The sequence below is a fragment of the Lissotriton helveticus genome, chromosome 3_1 (genome assembly GCF_964261635.1).
Source record: "Lissotriton helveticus chromosome 3_1, aLisHel1.1, whole genome shotgun sequence".
NCBI classification, from domain to species: domain Eukaryota; kingdom Metazoa; phylum Chordata; class Amphibia; order Caudata; family Salamandridae; genus Lissotriton; species Lissotriton helveticus.
In genome coordinates this window covers 65,021,592-65,045,836 of record NC_136061.1, presented here as the reverse complement: position 1 = coordinate 65,045,836, position 24,245 = coordinate 65,021,592, and the positions used below count along the sequence as shown (strand labels likewise).

The 24,245-nt window shown below is 44.5% G+C and overlaps 1 protein-coding gene across 1 annotated transcript in view; it reads left to right on the top strand.

Moving 5' to 3' along the window:
• Positions 1–24,012, top strand: part of SLC11A1 (solute carrier family 11 member 1) — a 196,990-nt gene extending 172,978 nt beyond the window's left edge. Inside the window, exons 13-16 of the mRNA XM_078679242.1 lie at positions 2,586–2,659; positions 10,403–10,556; positions 18,706–19,737; positions 22,954–24,012. Coding sequence (XP_078535368.1) covers positions 2,586–2,659; positions 10,403–10,556; positions 18,706–18,831 — 354 coding nt within the window. The 3' untranslated portion in view covers positions 18,832–19,737; positions 22,954–24,012. The remainder of the gene's footprint in view (positions 1–2,585; positions 2,660–10,402; positions 10,557–18,705; positions 19,738–22,953) is intronic.
• The last annotated feature ends 233 nt before the right edge of the window (positions 24,013–24,245 follow it).

The window sequence follows — 24,245 nt, the reverse complement described above, 5'->3', positions numbered from 1 at the left end:
GGACATCCATACATAGGTGTTGTGTTGTGTAAACATGCAGACATAGGTGTTGTTTTGTGAGAACATACATACAACATTGTTGTGCCATTATACAGACATCAATGATGTGTTGTGAGAACATACAGACATTGGTGTTGTGTTGTGTTATGTTATGTTAAATGTTCTTGTGAAGCTCTTCTAGCTGAGAAACCACAAGAGAAGATCCAGGAATAGTTTTAGCAGGTCATAAAGAGCCAAGGGGCATATTAGCAAAAACCTCGTTAAAATCTTCGCCGTTTTATCAGCAGGAAACTGCCGCTAAAACGGCGATAATGGGCTTGCTAATATGCGTTATAGAATTCCGATAGAAGCCCGGGTTAGATGTGCAGGACATCTAACCTGGGCTTCTTTTGGAATTCTATAACGCATATTAGCAAGCCCATTATTGCCATTTTAGCAACAGTTTCCTGCCGCTAAAACGGCGATAATTTTAACGAGGTTCTTGCTAATATGCCCCCAGGTTTTTAAAGATTTCCTAAATGCCAGCAGTTTTGGCATGGATTTGAAATGAAGGAGAAGATTCTTCCAGGCTTTTGCGGCTCCCATCACAAAGCCTCTACTGCTCCAAGCGGAGGCTTAAACCTAGGTACTGACACCAGTCTAGCAGAGGTAGAACGCGGTGACCTGGGAGGTGAGTACCAAGAAAAGCTATTCTTAAAAACCTCAAGACCTTGTTCATGCAAGGCCTTGTAAACAGTACAGCAAGCCTTAAAGCGCAGCCTCTGCCTCACGGGGAGCCAATGAAGCTTTCTAATGGACCATGAAACTGAGTGATATTTAGGGATTTTAAAAAGAGTACGAGTCGCGGCATTCTGCAAAGTCTGCAGTTTATTTGAGACATGATAATGGGCATTTAAATACAGTCCATTCGCATAGTCAATCCTCGATACTGGCATCAGTGTTGTGTTGTGAGAACATACAAACAACGGTGTTGTGTTGTGAGAACATAAAAACAATGGTGTTGTGTTGCGAGAACATAAAAACAACGGTGCTGTGTTTTGAGAACCTAAAAACAACGGTGTTGTGTTTTGAGAACATAAAAACAACGGTGTTCAGTTGTGAGAACATACAAACAACAGTGTTGTGTTATGTCAACATACAAACAGCGATATTGTGAGAACATAAATACATCAGGGTTGTGTTGTGAGAACATATAAACATAGGTGTTGTGAGAACATACAGATATTGGTGTTATGTTGTGAAAACATGCAGACATATGTGTTGTGAGAACATACAGACATAGGTGTAGTGTTGTGTGAACATATAGACATCCCTTCTGCCAAATCAAAGCCACCCGCCTTACTTCAAGAGATCACCCTTCAAGGCTGGTTCAGAGCCCTCCTCTGCCGCGCACTCTGTATCCTAGACTGGAAACATCCCTAAACTCGTGTTTTGCAGAAAGGCCCTCAAAATGTATCTTATGCCGTTTATCACCTGACGTGGGCTGTGACAACGTATATTCCACATCATAGCAACATAATTGTCATTGCTCTGGTAAGCTGGGCGGAGGAAAGTGGGTAAATGCTGTGGGTCCCAGTTTTGAGTCCTAACATGTCTAGTTTCGCTTATCCTTTTATAATAAACTAGCTTACCCGTCGCGCGTTGCTGCGATCTCCGAAGAAAGGAAATTCAAGGAATCTCGTTATGATTTACATTGTGTCATTTTTATTGAAACTTATTCATTTTAATATGGAAAACATTTCAAAGTGTTGTTTTAATTCTATTTATTTATTCGAGTGCTTGTGGATACACGATTTTTATTTTTTCCGTCTGGTGCGTACATCAGTATTCGAATAATTATGAGGGCCCTGGGGAGCCGATATTTAAAAAGAATTTATGCCAGAAACCTTTGCGGGAGTGTACTCAACAACTTCCCAAAGTTTCCTGGCGATCGGATGAATGCTGTTTTAATTCTATTTATTTATTCGAGTGCTTGTGGATACACAATTTGTTGTTTTTCCGTCTTGTGCATACATCAGTATTCGAAAGATTATGAGGGCCCTGGGGGACCAATATTTTTTTAAAAATGTATGCCATTAACCTTTGCGGGAGTGTACTCAACAACTTCCCAAAGTTTCATGGTGATCGGATGAATGGTGTTTTAATTCTATTTATTTATTCGAGTGCTTGTGGATACACGATTTGTTGTTTTTCCGTCTGGTGCGTACATCAGTATTCGAAAGATTATGAGGGCCATGGGGGGCCGATATTTTTTTAAAATGTATGCCAGAAACCTTCGCGGGAGTGTACTCAACAACTTCCCAAAGTTTATGGCGATCGGATGAATGGTGTAGTAATGCATAAAGGACAATCAGACAGACAGACAGACATACATTCGTTTTTATATATATAGATTAAATTAGTGCTCTTGGATTGGTCAAAGGTAACATCTCTCACTTCAGGCTTGCATGGTTGAAGGACGAAATAAATAGCACATTTACTGTTATTGGGGTTTGAAGTTGTTGCCGTTTAATGCCCGTAACAATGGCTATTCCTATGGTGTATAATGATTGGCCGATGTTGACCTTTCCTCCTCTCTCCCCCAGCTGCCCTTCGCTCTCTTCCCGATTCTGACTTTCACCAGCATGCGGCCCCTGATGCACGACTTCACCAACGGAATGTAAGTAGAGTGAAAAGAGGGCTGCTGGGTAAAGGGCGTGGCTTCACACCACTTCAAGCGGCAACTCTACCAACTACTAGGGGTGGAATTTGCGTAGTCGCGCTACGCAAAGCTCAACGAAATGGTAAAAAATCTCTGCGAGTACGCAGAGTTCCATGAACACACAGAATTGGTTGTTCTGCCCGTTCGCGATGCTTTTTTCATGTCCTCGAACAATTTTTGCGTGCTTGGGGGGAAATATCTCGCGAACACGCATTCTGAAAGCGCAAACAAGCAAAAAATTCCACGAAGCTGCGGATTGCGGAATTTTTGTCAATTCCGCGTTCTCCGCGCAACTTGAAATTACCCAAATTTCGCAAATTCCGTGAGCGGAACGGTATTTACCGCCCAGGCCTACCTACTACCACGCATCACGGGTTAAAGTGACGCATTTTAGTGCTGGTATCCGCATCACGGGAGTAAAATGCTATGTCACGCTTTGTGAAGCTAGCTCCTGTTATGCCTGAGGAGGAGCTACAGCTTATTAAGTTCTAGTGGCGGTTATGAGAACACACCCAGTTGTAGCTGGGCCCAGGTCCAGTAGAGGTGGGTTGCTATAGAGACCATCTCAGGGTCTGGCCAAGTTATTTACTCCAATGAAACTCCCACACAGTAACCATTGGCAGTGGCGTAACATAAAGCCCCTCCACCCCTGCGGTGCGGGGGGTGATCCACAGAGGGTCCCGTCAGCAAAAGTGGTAGGTGGTGGGACGGGGAGGTGGGTCTCTCTGTGTACTTTACAGGGGGGCCCGCACAAGTTTTGTTATGCCACAGACCATTGGCTGCTGTCTCCGGGCCCAGTCCGCCCTCCTCTCTGCACGTGGAAGAGCTCAAGTGAATATAGCAGCACTCAGGGAGACTGCACAAACTCAGCAGTAACATATTATTTAAGTTGGCCCTAGTCACTCCAACACTGGGGGTCAATCACTTTTTGCACCCCCATCCCAGGCATATTTTTTTTCTAAAACAAAAAACAAAAAAAAGCATGCAGGTATGGGTGAGGCTTTTGCATTAGACCTTGTCAGATTAATAAATGATCTTTTAACATTCCTATTTTTTTACTTAGCCAACCTCCTTCCCAAGTGTGGTGGGACAGGTGTTTGCAGGTTTAAGCTGTCTGAGAATTCGCCTTCTGATGAAAGTAGGAGCTTTGTATTGTGCTTGCAACTTAGGTCTGTTAATAGCACCTTTTATTCCCCTAAATGATGTGTTGTCTTGCCTCTTTGGGATACTGTTTTTACTCTTGGACTTCCACAACTGGTCTATTGGCTAGCTGTTGTTTATGCCTATGGTATCAATATGCCTTTTTGAGCTCATGTGATGATTTTTTGTAAATACAGAATGTCAGGTAACTGACTGATATACATATGTTATATTGTTCTAGCCCTGAAGAAGTCTGTGGTCTATAACCACTAAAGACGAAACACGTGTTGGCACCGGCTAGATTGCATTAAGAGAAGGATTACTGCACAATAAAAGAAGAAAAGAAGAAATACTCGAATCGTCATTTGTTCATATATACACTTTATTGTTTATTAGCTCAGAATATATCTTGTTTTCATAGCATGGGTTTAGGTCCGAACTGAATGACTCTTTATAACTTCTGTAATACCAAATTCCTTAGCCTTATGTAAATAAGGAGTTATGCAATCCCTTTGCTCGAGGCCTTGAAGCCTGTTCAAGAGGGCTCCTCGGTTACCCCATGCACTCTCCCATGTCTGCCCCAGGGTGGCACACGTGCACTCAAGAGCATTCCCTCTCTAAGACGTCACATGATAGCATGTGTATGTCTCCCCTCTAGAACCCCAGACACTCATATCACCACTGAGATATACTTCCATGAATCTCACTTCCTGCTCCCTTTATCATTAACCCCTTGGGTGCGGCCGCGATTCTGTGCCTGTGCGGCACATTCCGATAGCGGGTGCGGTCATGGCGGCCGGGAGCCGTCATCAGCACACGAGCACTGTGTGCCATGACGGCTCCCGGCTGTCATCAGCATGGAAGGGGTTAAGTCACTTCCTGGCTTTCTTACAAACCGATTCGTTTCGGCAGCCCGTAGACTGGTGATCTCATTTCAGGGGGTTTACTCCAGTTTCAGGACTTTTTGGAGCATCACGTTACTTAAAGGGGGTCATTTCTGATACATATCACTGTACATGGACTTCACTGTTTGGTTTTACATGCGAGCAGGGTGTCAAACATGTGATAGTAGAATGTCACTCATGCCTACTCTTAAATGATGGAAATGTCACACATGAGCAATGTGAACACTTGGCAGCTATGAGGGTGGTGCAGGGCGGATGGATACATGCCTCAGTACCATCACTTCAGTGGGATGTACGTTGTTACAACGCATGCTTTTACCACGCATGCTTTTACAATGCAGGTTTTTCAACGCAAGTCGTTGCAACGACTTGCGTTGGGGGGCGCTGGATAGTGAATAGTTTAATTTACTATTCCAACTCCAGTCCCCAGTGGATAGTAGGGAATGTGTTGGATAGTAAATTAAACTATTACCTATCCTAGAGCGCCCCCAGCACAATTCGTTATAATGACTTGCGTTGAAAAACCTGCGTTGTAAAGGCACTGCGTGGTAAAAGTTGCGTCGTAAAGGATGTTTCCCCTTCAGTGTGGTGACAGTTCCCACAAGGGAGCCTGGCCTTATCTTTATGGAAATACTTGCTGTTCTGAACTATCAGTTCTGTGACACAGAAAATTAAGTTCACAGAAAAATAAAATCATACCAGTGAGGAGTCAACAAAACACTGCCATACGGTGCAAATAATAGATACTTAATTGAAGAACCCCCTACCCCACTGTTATATATTATTAGGAAAACAAGGGGAAGAAACTATTATTGAGGGGCGTTAAAAGATTGTAGGGGCATATTATCAAGGGCCTTATCTCCACTTTTTTGGCTTTAAAAGCCAAAAAAGCAGAGATAATGTTTTCGCCCGATTAACAAGGCAATGCTAACATGCATTAGAGCATGTTAGCAGCCTTGTTACTAACGCCTCGCTTTGTATCTCTAATGAGATGCAAAGTGGGCATCACTGGGCAGTACAACCTTGCAAATATCGCTGATGTGCACAGCGCGATATTTACAAGGCTGCCCCAGCATTTTAGCAGACGTTAGTTTTTGGAGTTTTGCTAAAATGCAGACTTATCTATCCCTAACATTGGGGTGGATTATGCTGATACGACCCTGTGGGTCGTATCAGCAAGGTTATGGCCGTTTTGCAGGGAACATCGCTGAAAAACCAGCGCTGTTCCCTGCAAAACAGCGATAACCTCGCTATCGCTGGAATTTTTATCGCCCTGGAGAAACGCGTTGTTAATAACGCCCTACCAGGGCGATAAATTCCAGAGGTGGCCTGAGATAAAAAAATTATCGCTAAGCACGGCCAGCGATAATCGCTGGCCATTGATAATATGCCCCGTAATTTGTTGTATAATACTCATAGGGCCTGATTACGCGTAAGGCAGGGCAGAGTTCTCCTCCGCCGGGTGTCTTTGCGGGTGTAGATACCCCAGGAGCAGGAACGCCAGACCCGGTTTTACCGGCAGAAACTGTGGCCAGTAAATTGGCTTGAGGCTCTGCTACTGTCCGACCTCTTTTGACAGCCAGGGGGGGATGAAACAGGCACGGTTTAAATGGGAGCGTTGAACACCTTGGAATGGGGACAACAGCGCAGAATTGTGCATGGTAATTCGATGTTTGTAAAGGTATTCCCCATTCCGAAGGGTCAAACTGGTAGCAGGTGGAATTCTAAGTCGAGATACCGGCCAGTAATGTCAATTCCAGCTGCCAGGAATCTCTGAATGGAATTCCCAACTTTTTGTAATCAGGGCGTAGACTCTTAAGTATGTTTTGTCATTTTTATTCGTCATAGATAAAAAAAATATATTCATAACATTTAGCAATCACATTTGCTGATCAAACAGGCAACGCCCCTGCACATACATGTTGTCTGATTTTCCTGTAGTTACGTGTGAAAAGGTATACTTCCAAACATTGTTTTTATAATATCTATACTTTACATAAAAGATTGTTTTTTGTCTACAGGAACAGCAACTTTATGTGCCTTCATACATTTGTACCTGCTGTTTTTCATTGAAATAAAAAAAAAACTCCTAGTATCTCTGGTCCAGTTTCCATTATACACAATTAACACATCATGGTCAATTTCCATTAAACCAAGCTAACCTGTCATGCAATATCCCCACCTCTGACTGTGCCTCTCTCCCTTCTTCTGCACTACCCATGTAAACCCCTACCATGGGTGACACTTTGTTGCTTTGCTGTCAGTGTATATGTATTGGTATTCAAAGTCTTCCTCTGTACCCAGATCACTGACACAAAAATCCCTAAAAAATTGAAAGCATGTGTACATCATGCACAACAATTACATTCCCTCCCCAGCAGCACAAAATATGAAAACTCTAGGAAACATGACAAACCACTTGCAGAAAATTATGATATAAATATAGCATTTCCATCTACAGCATAAAGAGAAAAGAGAACAATTCACCAACGATACTGACATCAAACATAGAAGGGGCCGTATTTAGAGTTTGGCTGACGGAATATTCTTTCGAAAAGAGGCAGAAATCCTGTCCCCCATATATCAGGTGATCTAGGCTATAATGTACTTGTAATACCGCAGATCGACATCCACCACATTTGTGACAGAGTATCCCATTCACCAAACTGAAAATACAGCCCATGGCCCAGTAACATCATTAACCGTAAGCTGCTGACCCACCTTGTGCCAGAAACAGGTATTCTGACATGAGAGGTCCGTATACCCCATAGAACAACATGAGGAACCATAAAATGCCACTCCAGCGTGAAATGTATCACTCTAATTAGGGCATTTTCAGCCCCCTGATAGTAAAAGGATATACCCTGTAGCATAAAGGAAAAATTCTATGCTTTTAGTATCGAAAATCCTAAATAAACTTGACATTTTCGAACAATTGCTTTACTTATGACAATATTGAAGGTGTCTTTTATTACATTTGTACAAAGAAACTTATTTTGCATTATATTTTGCACAGAAAAATCCCTTCTGTCGAAAGGGAAAATTCCAAAGGAAATCACATTTTTCCAACAGGAACAAAATTATGAAAATTGTCCCTTCAATTCTGTATGAAGAAGTTGTTGCTAATGCAAGTACTGTTAAGTGTTCAGCAGGGAGGGAGAACACAGTGGTTGAAGCTGTTGTTGTCTTCTGATTGTGTGGACATTTCTGTGATGATGATGGCAGTGACACAAACGACATGCCCTATGCACACTGCAGTGAGATTCAATAAAGGGATTGTATCCTAATGAGTCAAAACACATTTGAAACACAACTGCCAAGAAAAAAAGACAGTTTCTTTAGAGTGATGGAATCTTCGTTTAATAGTTCTTGCGAGCCAGCCGACACGTGTTTCGTCGCAAATGGAATGTAATTTCCTACGTGGAGGACCTAACAAGCCCCACTTTTGTACTTTTAACTAAGGATAACGGCCAAAATCTCACACACGAGCACTTGTTACCCGAACACACGGGTCCTTGACGTGGATCCTCTGCAACCACACCTGGTCTTGAGCAAAGCCGGGTCGGAATTATCACCGGCTTAGCGATCTCCATCTAAATCTTTCTCTTTCCGGAAGCCCTGAGGAGTCGCGGAAATTACATTCCATTTGCGACGAAACACGTGTCGGCTGGCTCGCAAGAACTATTAAACGAAGATTCCATCACTCTAAAGAAACTGTGTTTTTTCTTGGCAGTTGTGTTTCAAATGTGTTTTGACTCATCAGGATACAATCCCTTTATTGAATCTCATTGCAGTGTGCATAGGGCATGTCATTTGTGTAATTTTGTGCGTTGGTTTGCAACACACACATTGAGGGGTTATAGGGCTTATCCCCTCGCCCTTTTTGCACCTCTACTCAACTACTTTCTCTGACCCTTTCTTTGCGAAGAATAGTTAGCTGAGCGCCCAGTATTTCCACTCATTCCTAAAAACACTTTCTTTTGGTAACTATGATGATGGCAGTGGTTAATTTTTAGAGTTCCACAGGGTGGATAGAAATTTGCGTGGTGGTAATAGTTATAATGTAGGTGAATAAGGTAAAGTTTTCAACGTGGTTGGACGACGTTTGTACGTTGGTGATAGTGACTGTGAAGGGGTAGTTGTTATTAAAATGTCCTCAGAGGGACATTTTTACAAAGTTGATGTCCATGGAAGCAGTAAGTCTTATTTATAGGTCTTCAGGATGGCTGAACATTTGTTGGGTGGTGATCATGATAATGTTGGTGGTAGTCATTGTGCAGTTTTCATGTGGATGGACAGTTGTACGATGGAGCTAATGACAATAGGGGCAAGTGATTATTATTTAAAGGTCTTCAGGCTGGTTGGGCATTTGTAGGATGCTTACAGTGACTATGGAGGTGGCGGTCATTTAGAGGTCCTCAAGATGGTTGGGAACTCGTGCAATGGTGATAATGACCATGAAAGAAGTGGTTATTATTCAAAGATTTTCAGGGTGGTTGGATATGTTTATGGTGGTGATAGTAGCCATGATGGTGGTAGTTATTATTTATAGGTTGTCAGTGTGGGTGGGCATTTGTATGATGGTGATGGCCATGAAGGCAGTGATTATTGTTTAAAAGTCTTTCGGGTGGTTGAACATTTGTTTGGTGGTGATTGTGACCACAATGCATGAGGTTATTTGGAGGACTTCAGGGTTGTTTCACAGTCGTATGGTGGCAATAGTGACCATGGAGTTGGTGGTTATTTTTATTGCTTTAAAAGTGGTTGGACATTTGTAGATGGTGATGTTAACCATTGAAGCATTGGTTTATATTAAAGGTCGTTAAGATGTTTGTACATTTTTACATTTGTACATTTTTTGACTGTGACCACGAAGCAGTGGTTAATATTTAAAGTTCCCTTGCTCACTTTGCCACTGGATTCAAGCTAGCCTGGCAGCTGATGAAGGGGGTTACCCGGGAACCGGTCCCAGGATGCTTGTTTCCGTCTCTGGAAAGACCTGGCTTGGCAGTTCGGGCTGGACTGTTCCCATGAGGCACAGGGTCAAGACCATAGTTGGGTCTGAACTGAGGTGGTGAAGTGAGCTAAAGAACGATGATGGATTCAATCCAGATCTGTGACTGGGGGTGAGTGTCTGAAAAGCTTTAGCGGTCCATCCATCATCTCCTTGTGTTTGCTTTGTTCGCCCTAAGTTGGCAGGGTATGCCCAGACGTGGGTCCCTTTCTCACTTTGCCACTGGAGTCAAGCTAGTCTGGCTGATGAAGGTTGTTACCCAGAAACCGATCCCAGGATGCCTGTTTCCAGTCCAGGGAAGACCTGGCTTGACAGTTGGGGCTGGACTGTTCCCATGAGGCACAGGGTCAAGATTGATTTGCATATAGCTAGGTCTGAACTGAGGTGGTGAAGTAAGCTAAAGAATGATGATGGATTAAACCCAGATCTGTGACTGGGGTTGAGTGTCTGAAAAGTTTCAGCGCTCCGTCCATCATCTCCTTGTGTTTATTATTTAAAGTTCTTCAGCATGGCTGGGAATTTGTATGGTGGTGCTAGCGACCACGATGCTGATGTTTAATTACAGGTCTTCATGGCGGTTGGACAGTCATCTGGCAGTTACAGTGACCATGTTTCTTCTTTCTCCTGCCCTCTTCTCCACAGTGTTGGGAAAGTGGTAGCCAGCCTCATCATTACTCTGATCCTTGTCATCAACCTGTACTTTGTGGTGGTCTACATCCAGCAGATGGGAAGCATCGCCTACTACATCCCTGCCGGATTCATCCTCTTCTTCTACCTAATTTTCAACATCTACCTGGTATGAGATGTTAATATGTGGGGTGTGTTGGACTTGACTGGTACCTATTCGTGTAATTATCCTAATTCTGTCTGGCAGTGAGAAATACGCAAAGGTGATTGTCTCGCCTTTGGGATTTGCATGTCCATTGTAGGTATGGTAATAATATGCATGTGTGCCAGGATCTTTGTATGGGTATCTCAGTTGTTGCTTAAGATTCTTGTTTGTATTTTTCCAGCCAGTCTCATTTATCTAAGTTATTTGACTAATAATCACTCTCTATATCTATTTTATTTATATACTGGATTAATGTTGGCATCCTTAGTAGGATTTTGTCCTTCTAGGTGTAGTAGTTACTATATCTGGCATGATGTTACCTCAACATACGGTGCCCACCTATGGATGCTCATTGGAATCCTGCATCAATAGGGTGTCCTGTACATTGAGTGGCTACCACTTACATATGATGCATCTCCCTGGCATGTGTCTGTGATAGATGGGCATGTGAGGCTGATTCAATCTATGATAGGGTCAACTCCAAGTACTTTATAAAAATGCCAAGTTGGAATTTGGAACTAAAATTATAGCTTTACTTAGAATCTAAAGCTGGTGTTTTAGAGCAGACACATTATTTAAAAAAGACACATTGCTTTTTGGGGGGGATCGAATTTATTTACTCAACATGAATATCCAGTATGGGGAACTACTTATAATTATTTTCTGAAAAAGCAATGTTGATATTTCAGGTCAATATTATTGTATTTCCATAACATGCCTAAAGTTGATATTTGAGTGTTATTTAATGTTGAGTTGGGGACCCTTATTGCCACTTGTATTTTCTTGGTGCGGGTAGGCTCTTTCTGCAACAGCTTGTGGAGGCATTGCATCATCTGGAATGTATACGCTTTTTATGACGCAATCATTCTTACTATTTTCTGAGGCAGAAACTATAAGATTAGGGCAACTAAACAAAAAGGTCTGTTATCTGAACTTATGTGATCTTAATACATTTTCATCTTCCCAAACAGCCCTGTGCAAGTCCTGCCCAGGTACATTCTCACGCGGTACAAAAGGGGGTGGTGATGGACGGAGCATCTGAATCAATCAAACACTCACACCCAGTCAAAAGATCTGGGTTTAATCCATCACCGTTCTTTAGCCCACTCTGCCACCCCAGTTCAGACATGGCTATATGCAAATCAGTCTGACCCTGTGCCTCATGGGAACAGTCCAGCCCGAACTGCCAAGCCATGTCTTCCCTGGACCGGAAACAAGCTTCCGAGGACCGGTTTCTGGCATTCCAGCCATCTTCAGCCCGGCTTGCTTGAATCCAGTGGCAAAGTGAGCAAGGGACTCACGTCTGAGCATACCCTGCCACACTTATGGCGGCCAAAAGCGGTACAAAAGGGGGTGGTGATGGACGAAGCATCTGAATCAATCAAACACTCACACCCAGTCAAAAGATCTGGGTTTAATCCATCACCGTTCTTTAGCCCACTCTGCCACCCCAGTTCAGACATGGCTATATGCAAATCAGTCTGACCCTGTGCCTCATGGGAACAGTCCAGCCCGAACTGCCAAGCCATGTCTTCCCTGGACCGGAAACAAGCTTCTGAGGACCCGTTTCTGGCATTCCAGCCGTCTTCAGCCCGGCTTGCTTGAATCCAGTGGCAAAGTGAGCAAGGGACTCACGCCTGAGCATACCCTGCCACACTTATGGCGGCCAAAAGCGGTACAAAAGGGGGTGGTGATGGACGGAGCATCTGAATCAATCAAACATGCACACCCAGTCAAAAGATCTGGGTTTAATCCATTACCGTTCTTTAGCCCACTCTGCCACCCCAGTTCAGACATGGCTATATGCAAATCAGTCTGACCCTGTGCCTCATGGGAACAGTCCAGCCCGAACTGCCAAGCCATGCCTTCCCTGGACCGGAAACAAGCTTCCGAGGACTGGTTTCTGGCATTCCAGCCGTCTTCAGCCAGGCTTGCTTGAATCCAGTGGCAAAGTGAGCAAGGGACTCACGTCTGAGCATACCCTGCCACACTTATGGCGGCCAAAAGCGGTACATTCTCAGACATAATATAGGATTGAGATATCTACTTGTAATGGCCAGGATGGAGAAATAATTGTCCTTGTTCAAGGAGGATTACAGGCATAATATATGACTGTGATCATCAGGAATGTGTAAGACTGAAAACAAGAAAGATAGTAGAAGGCAGAAGTGAAGAAAGATGATCCTGGCAAAGCACTAAGAAACTTACGTCTTTTTAACCATTTGTTTAGTGAAATTGGATTGAAAAATTCACAATTTGGCCTCTATTTTTACAAGCTTTTCTAGGTGTATGAACGCCATCCTACAGCCCAGGGGAGGTTCAGACTTCATTGACTGGTCGATCGATTGAGTGGTACCGCTTGCAAAGACTCCAAGGGGTGCCATGGTGCTTGGGGTAGAGGACAGCAGGAAACAGAGATGACAAAGAATCATATGAAAAGCCAGGTCTTGAGTTACTTCCTGAAAAGGCTAAGGGCCATATGTATCAAGCCAAATTGCATCCGCAAAGCGTTTGCGAATGCAATTTGGCCTAATGGTATGTATTAAGCAAATCTGCGTGCAAAATAAGGGATCACAAAAATTGCGATTCCTTATTTTGCGATTGCATTTAAGGAATCCCAAATTTTGCGATTCCTTAAATGCAATGTAAGAAGCATTAAAAAAATGCAAATTGGCCTTAAGGAATCGCAAATTACCACCAACTTCAAGTTGGTGGTAATTTGCAAATTGCCTTTTTTGCATTTTTTAAAGTGCCCTGTGAAGCACATACATGCCCTTAGGGCATGTATGTGCACCACATGTGCACCCATGCAAATTTCAGGGGTGCAACAGGATGTCCTTTGGACACCCCTGCACTCTTGAAAATATTCTCAAATTGCGAATTGCAAATTGAGAATAACTTCCCATTCATTCCTATGGGCCTCCTGGCCCATAGAAATTAATGGGAAAGTATTCCTTAATTGCGATTCGCAATTTGCTAATCGCAATTAAGGAATTTTAAGAAATCGCAAAAAAAAAATCGATTTTCTACATACATACCAATTTGCGAATCTCAAATAGCGATTTCTTAAAAATCGCTATTTGAGATTCGCAAATGGGTACCTTCATACATATGGCCCTAAGAGCCATCATACTCTTCAAGGAGAGAGGGAGTTTGTTCCAGAGTTTGGAAGCCAAAAGTGTAGAAGACAAGGCAACCAAGATTTGTTTTTTTATAATGACTGGGGCTGTTACAAAAAGAGAAGAGGCGGACCTCAGTGTACAGGAAGGGCGATCTGTTTAAATAAATTTTGAACTTGGGTTATAATTGCCTTAATGAGCGTGTTGCAATTGGCTTTATGAACAAAGATTTTGACCTATCAACCAATGAAGCCGGTTGAGATTCAGGGAGATGGACACGAGAGAAGGGAACCTGGCCTACCTGCAGAGTTCTGGACAATCTGTAACCTATGCACCAGGTAGTCCGGAAGACCAGAACAAATAGAATTATCACGATCCAAGCAAGATGCAATGTTTGTGTACTGATGCTGGGAGCACGTGAATGGTTTTTCCTAGTATCCGAAGAAGTTTAAACCACATGACTGATGTATCTGGAAAACCACATTCAAAATCAAAGAGAGGGTTCAGGTTCCTAACCTGGGTTGAAGGGGCAGCGCGAGAACCAGGCTCGACAGGCCACCACGCTGTAGTCCAGGCCGTTGCCCGATTGCCAAAAAGTTGATCTGATCTGTCACTATTAAACTGAAAGCAGTTTTTCATCCGCTGAGCAATTGCACTTGGGAAAAGGCGGAGATAAGTGTAAGATCAGGAATATCAGAAATATTTAAAACAATTTGGGTGCCATCGGTGTAAGAAACCAGGTTGAAAGATGGTACTAGGGCAGCTAGTGTGAAAACATAGCCGTTGAAAAGAGCGGTGCTCATGGGCGAGTCCTGAGGAGCACTGCATGTGACTTTTGATGCCTTGGATTTAAACAGGAGCCTGTGCACAGTCTGAGATCTGTCTGAAGGAATGGGCACAGCCAGCAGGGAGATTTCAAACAGACCCCCAGGTGAAAGAGAGGGCTATCATGCTAGAATGCATACCTGGAGCACACAGTTGTGTAGCCAATTGCATATCTAGTCTGATTTGTGTCAGTCACGATGAGGAGGAAGATGAAGATGGTGGTGAATTCAGTGAGGATATCGAAGTATGTAAAATCTTGGAGGGTGCAACGAGTGATTAAAAATGGATTGAGTCGGTACACACGGATGAAGTGCTATTGGAAGTGACAAATAAAATAAAAACAGGTTGGAGGACTAAAGGTGAATGCATCAATGGTGTGTAAACCTTTAGGAGGTAAGAAACAGTATGTCCGAGGACGATGGGGTAATTTACAGAGGAACAAAATCATCTGAGTATCTTCAGAGATCAGCTGATACGTATGATCAGGGACATCTTAGTATCAGTGAAACTAAGAGCAGATTTAGATTGAATTATTGGTGGCCGGGAATGGGCCTTCAAGTGGAAAGAATGCATAGAACGTCTACAAATTGACAAAATGGGTAAAGCAAGAACACAGCCTATGATAACTAAGAGTCTACCTCCAGAGCTGTGTCATGATGTAGTGATGAATATTCGAGAAACTTAACTTAACCTTAACTAGGAGAGAAGGCCGACAATATGTTACTGTGTTGCTGGATATGGCTCTAGATGGCCAGAGGTTTGCATAGTCAATAATGTTGGAACTGGGACAGTAATTACATTTTTGAGTGAGGTTTCAGGAGAGAGGGACTACCAAAATTAATACAAACTGACAATGGAATGGAAATAGTGTCTGAAGAGATTAAAGATTTCTTAAGGATGAATATAAGGCACAAGAAGTGTGCTCTGTACCACCCAGAGGCCGATGGTATGATTGGGCTGTTTAATAGTGTTCTCAGGGAGAATATTCAACTATCTAAAGCCTGTGGTAAAAATTTAGCACAGTTACTTTTACTGACAATAGACACATGTAGAGTGCTGCACATTCAGTCATAAGGGGGCATATTACCAACAAGTAGCGATAATTATCGCTAAATAGGCTTAGCGACGATTTTTTTTATCGCTGCCTATCGCTGGATATGTTAGCGGAGAAAACATGCTATTAGCAACTTTTTTCTCCATTGTGCTAAAATATCCAGCGATAGCGGCGAAATTCGTGAATATCGCTGAGAATACAGCGATATTCACGCAATAGCGACGAAATGCTCTTAGCCATGTTATCCACCTCCCATTGGATAACATGGGTAAGAACTGGTCTGAGCAGGCGTTGGTTTTTGGTGATAGCGGGGATATTTCCATCGCTACGCGTGCCTTGCTAATAGGCGATAGCGACGTTAGCGACTGCTTTCAGTCGCTAACAGGTTGGGTACGCCCACTTTGCATGTCATTAGCGATAAATATCGCTGACATGCAAAGCGGGCCCCAAACCGCTCGCTATCGCCTAAAAGCTGTCGCTAACATCAGTTAGCGACAGCTTGCTAATAGAGCGATAGAATTATCGCCGCTTAGCGGGCAAAAACGGCCGCTAAACCGGCGATAATTGCCTATCGCCACCCTTGGTAATATGCCCCTCGGTTGCTTTGGAACTGTTCCAGCAAAGATAACCAAATTCAATTTTATGGTTCTCATGGGCGAATGAGAATGGTGGGATTGAAGGATTGGATGATTTCTGGAGAGAGAGTGAAAGGTTGAAGCTAATCAACCAAAAACAATTTTTTGGCATGTAAAAGTAACAAAGGTAGGAGTTGGTGATTTGGTCAGAATAAGGACCCTAAAAGGAATGAAAGATGGGTCCAAATACTCCTGACCTATTAAAATGAACAAATTATTTACAAATGCAGTGCAGACAAAGGATCCAAGAATTTGAAAAATCTTATCACAGTTGTTACAAAGAATTAAATATTTGATGTTGTTGTGAAATATGCACCCAGAAGGTGTTGAAGAGGATGAGAATGTTCGTGTTGGTGTGGAACCAAGGAAATGTGTCAGGGTTGTGAAAACTCCAAAATAATTAAAACACTACTGCTTGATCAACAGGGGGATCCAAATTCAGGTTGTGCTATTACTCTTTGTAGTACTCTCATGTGTAATGATTAACAATGCAAGAGTAGAAATGTATCGAAAGTCTACTGTTAGTTTTGTTATTTTGTATGTGTTGCCTCTTTATATATACCAATGTATCATGCATCTGTGCACGTGTCATTTTAAGATATTGTCTAAAGGGTGGATGTATGGTGTCTGGCATGCACTTAAGAATGTGTTTGAGGTAACCTGTCATGCGCTAAGAATGTGTTGGTGGAATGTTGCGATGTTGTGTATTCGGTGCATCTTATGAAGGTGGGCCAGTACTGGTTGCAGCTTGTAGAGACCAGACGGTCAAAATGGAAATTCAGTTCTTCTAGAATCAGAACATGGGCAGACATAAGAATAAAGGGAGTTAGCAGGGTCAGGAGCTTAGGGGAGAAAATACCATTGGGACCCGGTTGGCAGTAAATTAGAGCCCCAGCTACTGAGAAGGTAGAGTTCATGTTGAGCATAAATACCAATTTCTACAACTGGGTAAGGAAAGGTTAGGGTGTATCACACAGCTAGTAGGTGAGCAGGTGATGTTGGCAAGGGCACCACCCGCTTACCAAGGCAGTTCTGGTCAGAGAAGGTATGACCCTGGAGCACTGAGGCGTCATGTTGCCACGTCTCGGTCAAGAATAAAACATCGGTTGAGCAAAGGTAATAACACCAAATAGGTCAACCTGGTGTTTAGAAAGAGCTCTGCATAATAAGGTAGCACTTAGAAGGAGGAGAGTTGATTTTGACAGCCGGCTCTCCTTCTGTCCCCATATTACATCACTCGCAGGGATGTGTTTTCCGTTGCTATGCTCTTTAAAGTAGACGGTAGAGTTTGTCCCACTTCCGTCACAGAAAACTATTGTACATGAGACGATCACATCATGTCTTGATTATGCTAATGCCTTGTTACAGGGCCTTCCTAGCTATTTGATTAAACATCTGCAAACTCTACAAAATGTCGCTGCTAGATGGATGCTGAATGTGCCCAGACGCCACTCGGTACTGGCTCATCTCAAAAAATGTATCTGGCTCCTGATTGAGAAATGGATCATCTTCAAAGCCCTGGTTGTTGCTTTTTGCTCCTTCCACAGGGTGGCTCCTTATTACTTACAGAAAAGGCTTGTCAATTATGTGCCACCTCGTGAGCTCAGTTCTAGGGATGGCCTTTTGATGACCACTCCCAGGTTCTTCCAGGGCTGACTGGCTGGCACCGGGCATTTCCACCGTGGGCCACCAGGATGGGGGCTGGTTTTCGACCCCTGGGGGGCCCTTTTTGTTAACGGGGACCGGCCACCAGCATGCAGTGGTGAGACTGAAGTGGTGCTTCCAACTAGCAACCTTCCTCCCCCTAAACACCCTTGGGCGGCCAAGCTGTTTGCCAGGGGTGGTTTCGGTTCCCAGTCTGGCCGTGGGGTCTACTCTAAGACATAGGGTGGGTGTTCTTCCACCTATCTCTAGCCGCCAAGGCCTGGAATGAGTCCCCTCTGTTCCTGCATCAAGTCTCTAATGAGCACCAGTTTAGGAAACAATTAAAAACCTGGTAATTTAATAACTGAAGGGTGTTCAGTTCTCTTCCTTGATTCTAGAGCTAGGATGCCTATTTAACAGCTGTGCGCTTTACAAGGCTTATTGTATTGTATTGTATTGTATTCACTAGAACAATGGGGGAGGTGAGTTGACAACCGATCTGGAAATGGAACCGATTTGTGTAGTCGAGGCAAGGACGGTGCAGACTGGCTTGCCGTTGGCACATCAGTGGCTCAGCTCACCCACTGGAGTCGTCCACTATGTGGACACCCACCCTGTTTCCTGATGTCGGGCGCAATGGATAATGGGGGTGTAGTCAAAGACAAGCTGTGGCTCATGAACCTAACTGCCCTACTGGCTGTAACTACAGGGAAATAAGAGAAAAGTTAAAAGAAATGTGTGACCTTTCAGACTTGCCTGTGAACCCTAGGATGTTGGTTCCTCGCCAGCATCTCTTCACTAACCCTCTCTTGTCTTCTTCTCTTGCCTTCCTCCAGTTCTGGACCTGCTGCTTGGCCCATGGAGCCACCTTCCTTTCCTTTGGGCGCCATTCTCAGTTCATATATGGACTCCACCAAGAGCCACTTATGCATACAGAGGACGGTGTCGCGAACGCATCCTAATTCATCCAGAGTGCGATGCCCCTTGTCCCTTCACCCCCACAGAAGCACTGGGTCCCCAGTCTCAACCAGAGACATTTAGGTGGCAGGACTGTGGACTGGGGCAGATGGATTTTACTCAGCAATGGCTGCTGTTGTACGAGCCCTGACCAGGAGATGGTTCTCAAGCCTTGCACCTGCTGCCAAGAGTCAGACTGCCACTGGAACACCAGAAAATGCACAGAGGAGACATTTGACAAGTCTGACAGAACTTAAATAAGCACTTCAAGAGTTAAAAGATCAAGAAAGCATTTGAAACAAGATGGTGGAGTGACCTGCTGCAGATGAATATTAAGGAGGCCATAATTATGGTATTTTAACTTTTTATAGCCCCTGCGGCCACCGTTATTTTCAGCGTTATACAAATATATTTACTACATCTTTGGCAGGCACTTCACCAAAGTAACAGCAGGTAAAGTGCATGCTCCCCAGCCACCTGGTGACATCACAGGAAATTAAATGACACATGAACTAATGGTCGCTTGGCACTAATAACATATTGTACTGTTAACCAACTAAATGTTACAGATTGTGTTGACCTCAAAAGGATGAACATCTGAGTTGGAATAATGGAGGTGCATATAAGTGACCTTCAGGTCACACACAGCGCTATAGAGCACGTACATTAATTAACTTATACCCCATACCGTGCAACATCATCATCCTCAAGACACCTAAGGGTACAACATCTCAAACACTACACCACCCACCAAACAACAGACCCAATCCCACTACACCATGCACAGAAAAACATACTGTGCGACACCCGCCCAATCACACGGCCCTACATCACATCATGCACACTACCCATCACCACACTACTGCACACCACAAATACAAACTGAAGCCTTCAGGGTTCACCCAGACTGAGTCGCGCCTGAGACGAGCCAGAGAGGAGCCCGTCTGTGCCCGTCCGTGACCGAACGGGGCCAGGGGCCATGGCACCTACCTCCGCTGCCTACTCCAGTAGTGGAGTGGACAGACTAAGGTACTCCTCCAATGACCTACGCAATCTGTGGATCCCTCCGCTAAAAGGCTGCGCACAGGACTCTGGGCCGTGTCCTGGAGGCCCGTTTTCATGTAAGCACTGCCATTTCCAGTCATACTCCTGGGAACTCCCCTCTGATATATTGTCTCTTGAGGACCTCAGTCTTAGGCCCCCTAGGGGAAACAGTATACTGTGCAACATCAGATCTCTCCCGAAGCACCACTCAGAGGTTTGGGATCTGATTCACTCCGCCCGCCCCGACTACTGTTTCTGTACGGAGACCTGGCTCAAACCCCATCTGGTTCCTGCTATTACATTGGGGATCCCTCTGGGGTACAAGATACTTAGGCTGGACCGCCCTGTTAAGACTGGCGGTGGGGTCGCCATTATTTACAGGGACACTCTTACCGTTACCGTTCTTGATCAATGCTGTACTAGGGACATAGAAATTTTGGTTTTCAAAATTGGTTCCAATTTACAGGCCGGCTGGAAGGGGGCACTGGTGTATCGTCCCCCTGGCCCTTATGCCGATGCTTCTACCCTCCTTTTGGAGACGCTGGCCCCACACATTAGTATAGGGACTAATTTTATACTCCTTGGAGATTTTAATATACACAGCGAACTGCTTGACAATGTAGTAGCCCATAACCTGCTGGCTGATTTATCTGCTCTGGGCTTCAAACAGTGTAACCAGGGCCCGACCCATCGTGCCGGTCACACTCTTGACTTAATTTTGTCTAACTCGCACTCTCTGACCTGTTATCCCCCTATACAGGTGGAGTGGACCGACCACTTTGTGATTAATTTCTCCCTCCCCAACCTCACCGAGGTACACTCTCATCCTGCCCCCCTCCCGGTATGGCGCAGGCAGTGGCACAAGGTGTCCGCAGACACTTTTAAAACTGCTTTTATCTCTCCGGACTTTTCGCCCTCTGACTCCCCTGACATGGCCCTTTCTAAATATAATGCCGCCTTGAACACTGCGGTCAACCTCATTGCCCCTCTAAGACTCTGCAACCAGCGGTCTAACCGCAGGCAGGAACCTTGGTATTCTGACTCGCTGCGTGCTGAAAAGAAAGCATGCAGGAAGTTGGAAAAGACCTGGAGAAGCTCGCAGAATGTAGCTGACAAAGCTCGCCACCATTCGGCCTTGAGACTCTATCATAGGAATATCAGAGCCGCCCGCAAAAATCACATTGTTTCCCAACTATCTGAGGCGGGTAATGATTCTAAACTACTGTATCAGGTTCTCTGTACATTCACCAAGCCTGTTGCGTGTGACACCCCAGAGATGTTATCCCAAAAACTGTGTGAGGATACTGCTGGGTTTTTTGCCAATAAAATCGATGCAATTTATCAAAATATTGCTCATTCCATCACTTCGGTTGATATCAATGATCCCTCTCCCAGCCTTCAGCTCGGAACAGTCGGACCTAGCCCTTCTGTACTGTCCTCCATTCCTGAGATCAGTCTGGATCAGGTTAACTCCTTGATTGGGACAATTAAATCGGGCAGCCCAGTGGACCCTGTACCCGCCCGTGTCATGCATCTTATTGGGAATGTTCTCAGTCCCACCATTCAGACGGTGATTAATCGTTCTCTTTCCGAAGGATTGGTCCCTCTGGAGTGGAAAAAGGCCATGGTCAAGCCCATCAGGAAAAACACTTCCATCCCTTGGTCGGACATGACCAACTTGAGACCTATCTCCCTTTTGCCGTTTGTCGGCAAATTGATGGAGAAACATGTCAACCACCACCTTTCCAGCTTTATTGAGCAGACCGGCTGTCTGGACCACTCTCAGTCAGGGTTCAGACCTAGGTATAGCACCGAGACGGCTCTCCTTTCTGTCACGGATGCTATACGCATGTCTCTGGATAGGGGTTTGTCTGTGGTGTTGGTGCTGTTGGACTTGTCCGCAGCATTCGACACCATATCCCATGCCATTCTCCTAACCAGACTAAAGGAGATCGGCATAGACAAATCTGCCCTGGCTTGGTTCACCAGCTTTCTTGCCGAGCGTACCCAGAAGGTTAATATGGGCCCCTTCAGTTCCACCTCTACCAACATTACTAGAGGAGTCCCGCAGGGCTCCTGTCTCAGCCCTACGCTGTTTAATGTTTATGTCTCTTCCCTGGCCGACATCATGAGGTCTTTTGGGTTTTTACCCATCTCTTACGCTGATGACACGCAGCTGTTGTTTACCTTTAAAACCCTCACCCCGGAGATAAGGCAAGCTTTCTCTAACGGCATGACTGCGATCGCCAGCTGGATGGCCAGGAATTTTCTCCAGTGCAATGTGGGAAAATCGGAAGTCATGCTGTTTGGAGAGGCAAAAATCTTGTGGACCCCTGACTGGTGGCCCACAAGTCTGGGAAAAGCCCCTTCCCCTAAACAAGTGGTGAAAAATCTGGGGGTCCGTCTAGATCACGACCTCACCCTTGCTCATCATGCCAACATCACGGCGGGATCCTGCTTCCATGTCATCAGCCTCCTTCGGAAAGTGTTTCCTCTTCTCCCTGACGGCACTAGGAAGACCTTGGTCCAGGCCCTCGTACTGAGTCGCCTGGACTATTGCAATGGCCTACTTTTAGCAGCCAATGAAGGAGTGCTCAACAAACTTCAGGTTGTACAGAACACCGCGGCACGCCTGGTGATCAATGCCCCCCCCAGAACACCTTCCTTGCCCCTTCTTAGAGTGCTCCACTGGCTTCCCATCCGGAAACGGGTGGAATTTAAGATCTGTTGTGTGGTGCACAAGAGTCTTCATAACTTAGGGCCGCACTATCTGGCCGAAAAATTTGTCCCACACCGCCCTTCCCGTAACTTGAGGTCGAGCAATCAGCTGATACTACAGATTCCACGACACAATAAGACCAGACAGGGAGGTCGCGCTCTTTCTGTTATGGGTCCTCGTTTGTGGAACAACCTCCCCCTTTCCCTCAGACAGTGCTCGAGCCATCAAGCCTTCAGGAAAGGTCTTAAGACGACTCTATTTTAGAATTAGCGCCAGTTGGACCTGTTCACTCAACAGCACTGCGCGGAGATACACCTTCGGGTATGATTCCGGCGCGTTACAAGCCCATAAATAAATAAATAAGGGGGCACTGGAAATAACACCCTCACTGCACAATACCCTAAATCATTATAAATATACTGTAGCATGCTGCAGACCGACACCAGACCTAAACCTTGACACCGTATCACACAAGTAACCACACCACACACCGTTCACTCACAAACTTATTCAAGGGAGTACAGACAAGTGCTGACTAACAAGCTTCCCTGGCCGGACAACGGATTTTTCCATAGAGCTCATCACCCAAGACAATTCCTACATGAAAGACAAACACACACCAGTAGATGTTGACAAAACACACAAACATTAATCTATGACCCATGTAGAGTCAAACTGGGGATCGGAGGAAGGTTTCAAGGTTAGATTTTCCCCCTCATCCCACAGTTCCAATGGCTATCTATTTATCATTGCAACCATTTCAAGGCTCACATGGCTTCCAATGCTGAAGGCTGCTGGACCCAACCATCCCCTTTGAAACACCCTTCACTGCCCACAAGACACACGCATACCAACTACCAACACACTGGTGCACTGTAGACCTCAGAAACAACAATGCATAATAAGCTGAAGGCAACAACATTCATCAGGATGATGTTTTGATCTGTGTAAGTTCTACAGAACAGAGACTCAGGCAAGTTTTCACTGGAATTGGGGATAGCAGTCTTGTTACATAAACTGAATGTGTGGCTCCGCTCTACAAATTGTTTTTCACAGCCATGGATGACACGAGTGGACTTGGTTCAATGCACCAATGCTTGAATGTGAAAGACAGGCTTTTATAGCATCACAAAAGTCCACCCAATGCATAGATGATATGGCATCAGTGCTTTTAGGTTACTAACAGACCGTCCCCAAATAGATATCCTGGGACATCAGGGTGATTAGAAACAATACTTTTTAGTCCTCTACAATAATATACACATAAATTATGCTAATAAAAATGCACTTTAACTAAAAAGCATTTTATTTCAAAAGGTGAACTCTGTTGCTCAGCAAAGCTGAAAGAAACACACAGAATACAATAAAAACAGCACAACTGCATGTTGCGAACAACAAGAATAAAATAAACATTTCAACCATGGTTTAAATGTCATCTAAAAACATTACACCCTAAGATCAGCTTCTGTGTGCTACGCTAGGAGAGCATGGATTAGCAGAACTTTCATCTAGACTGAGTTTCTTAGGGAGAATGAGCGCACTGCATACCTGTTTACAGCCAAATGCTGTGATGATCAGTAGTCAGGAAGGCTATGTTCTCTATGAAAAGCAAACATGCAACGCATCAGCTCCTCCCTGATTCTGGCTCAATATCAG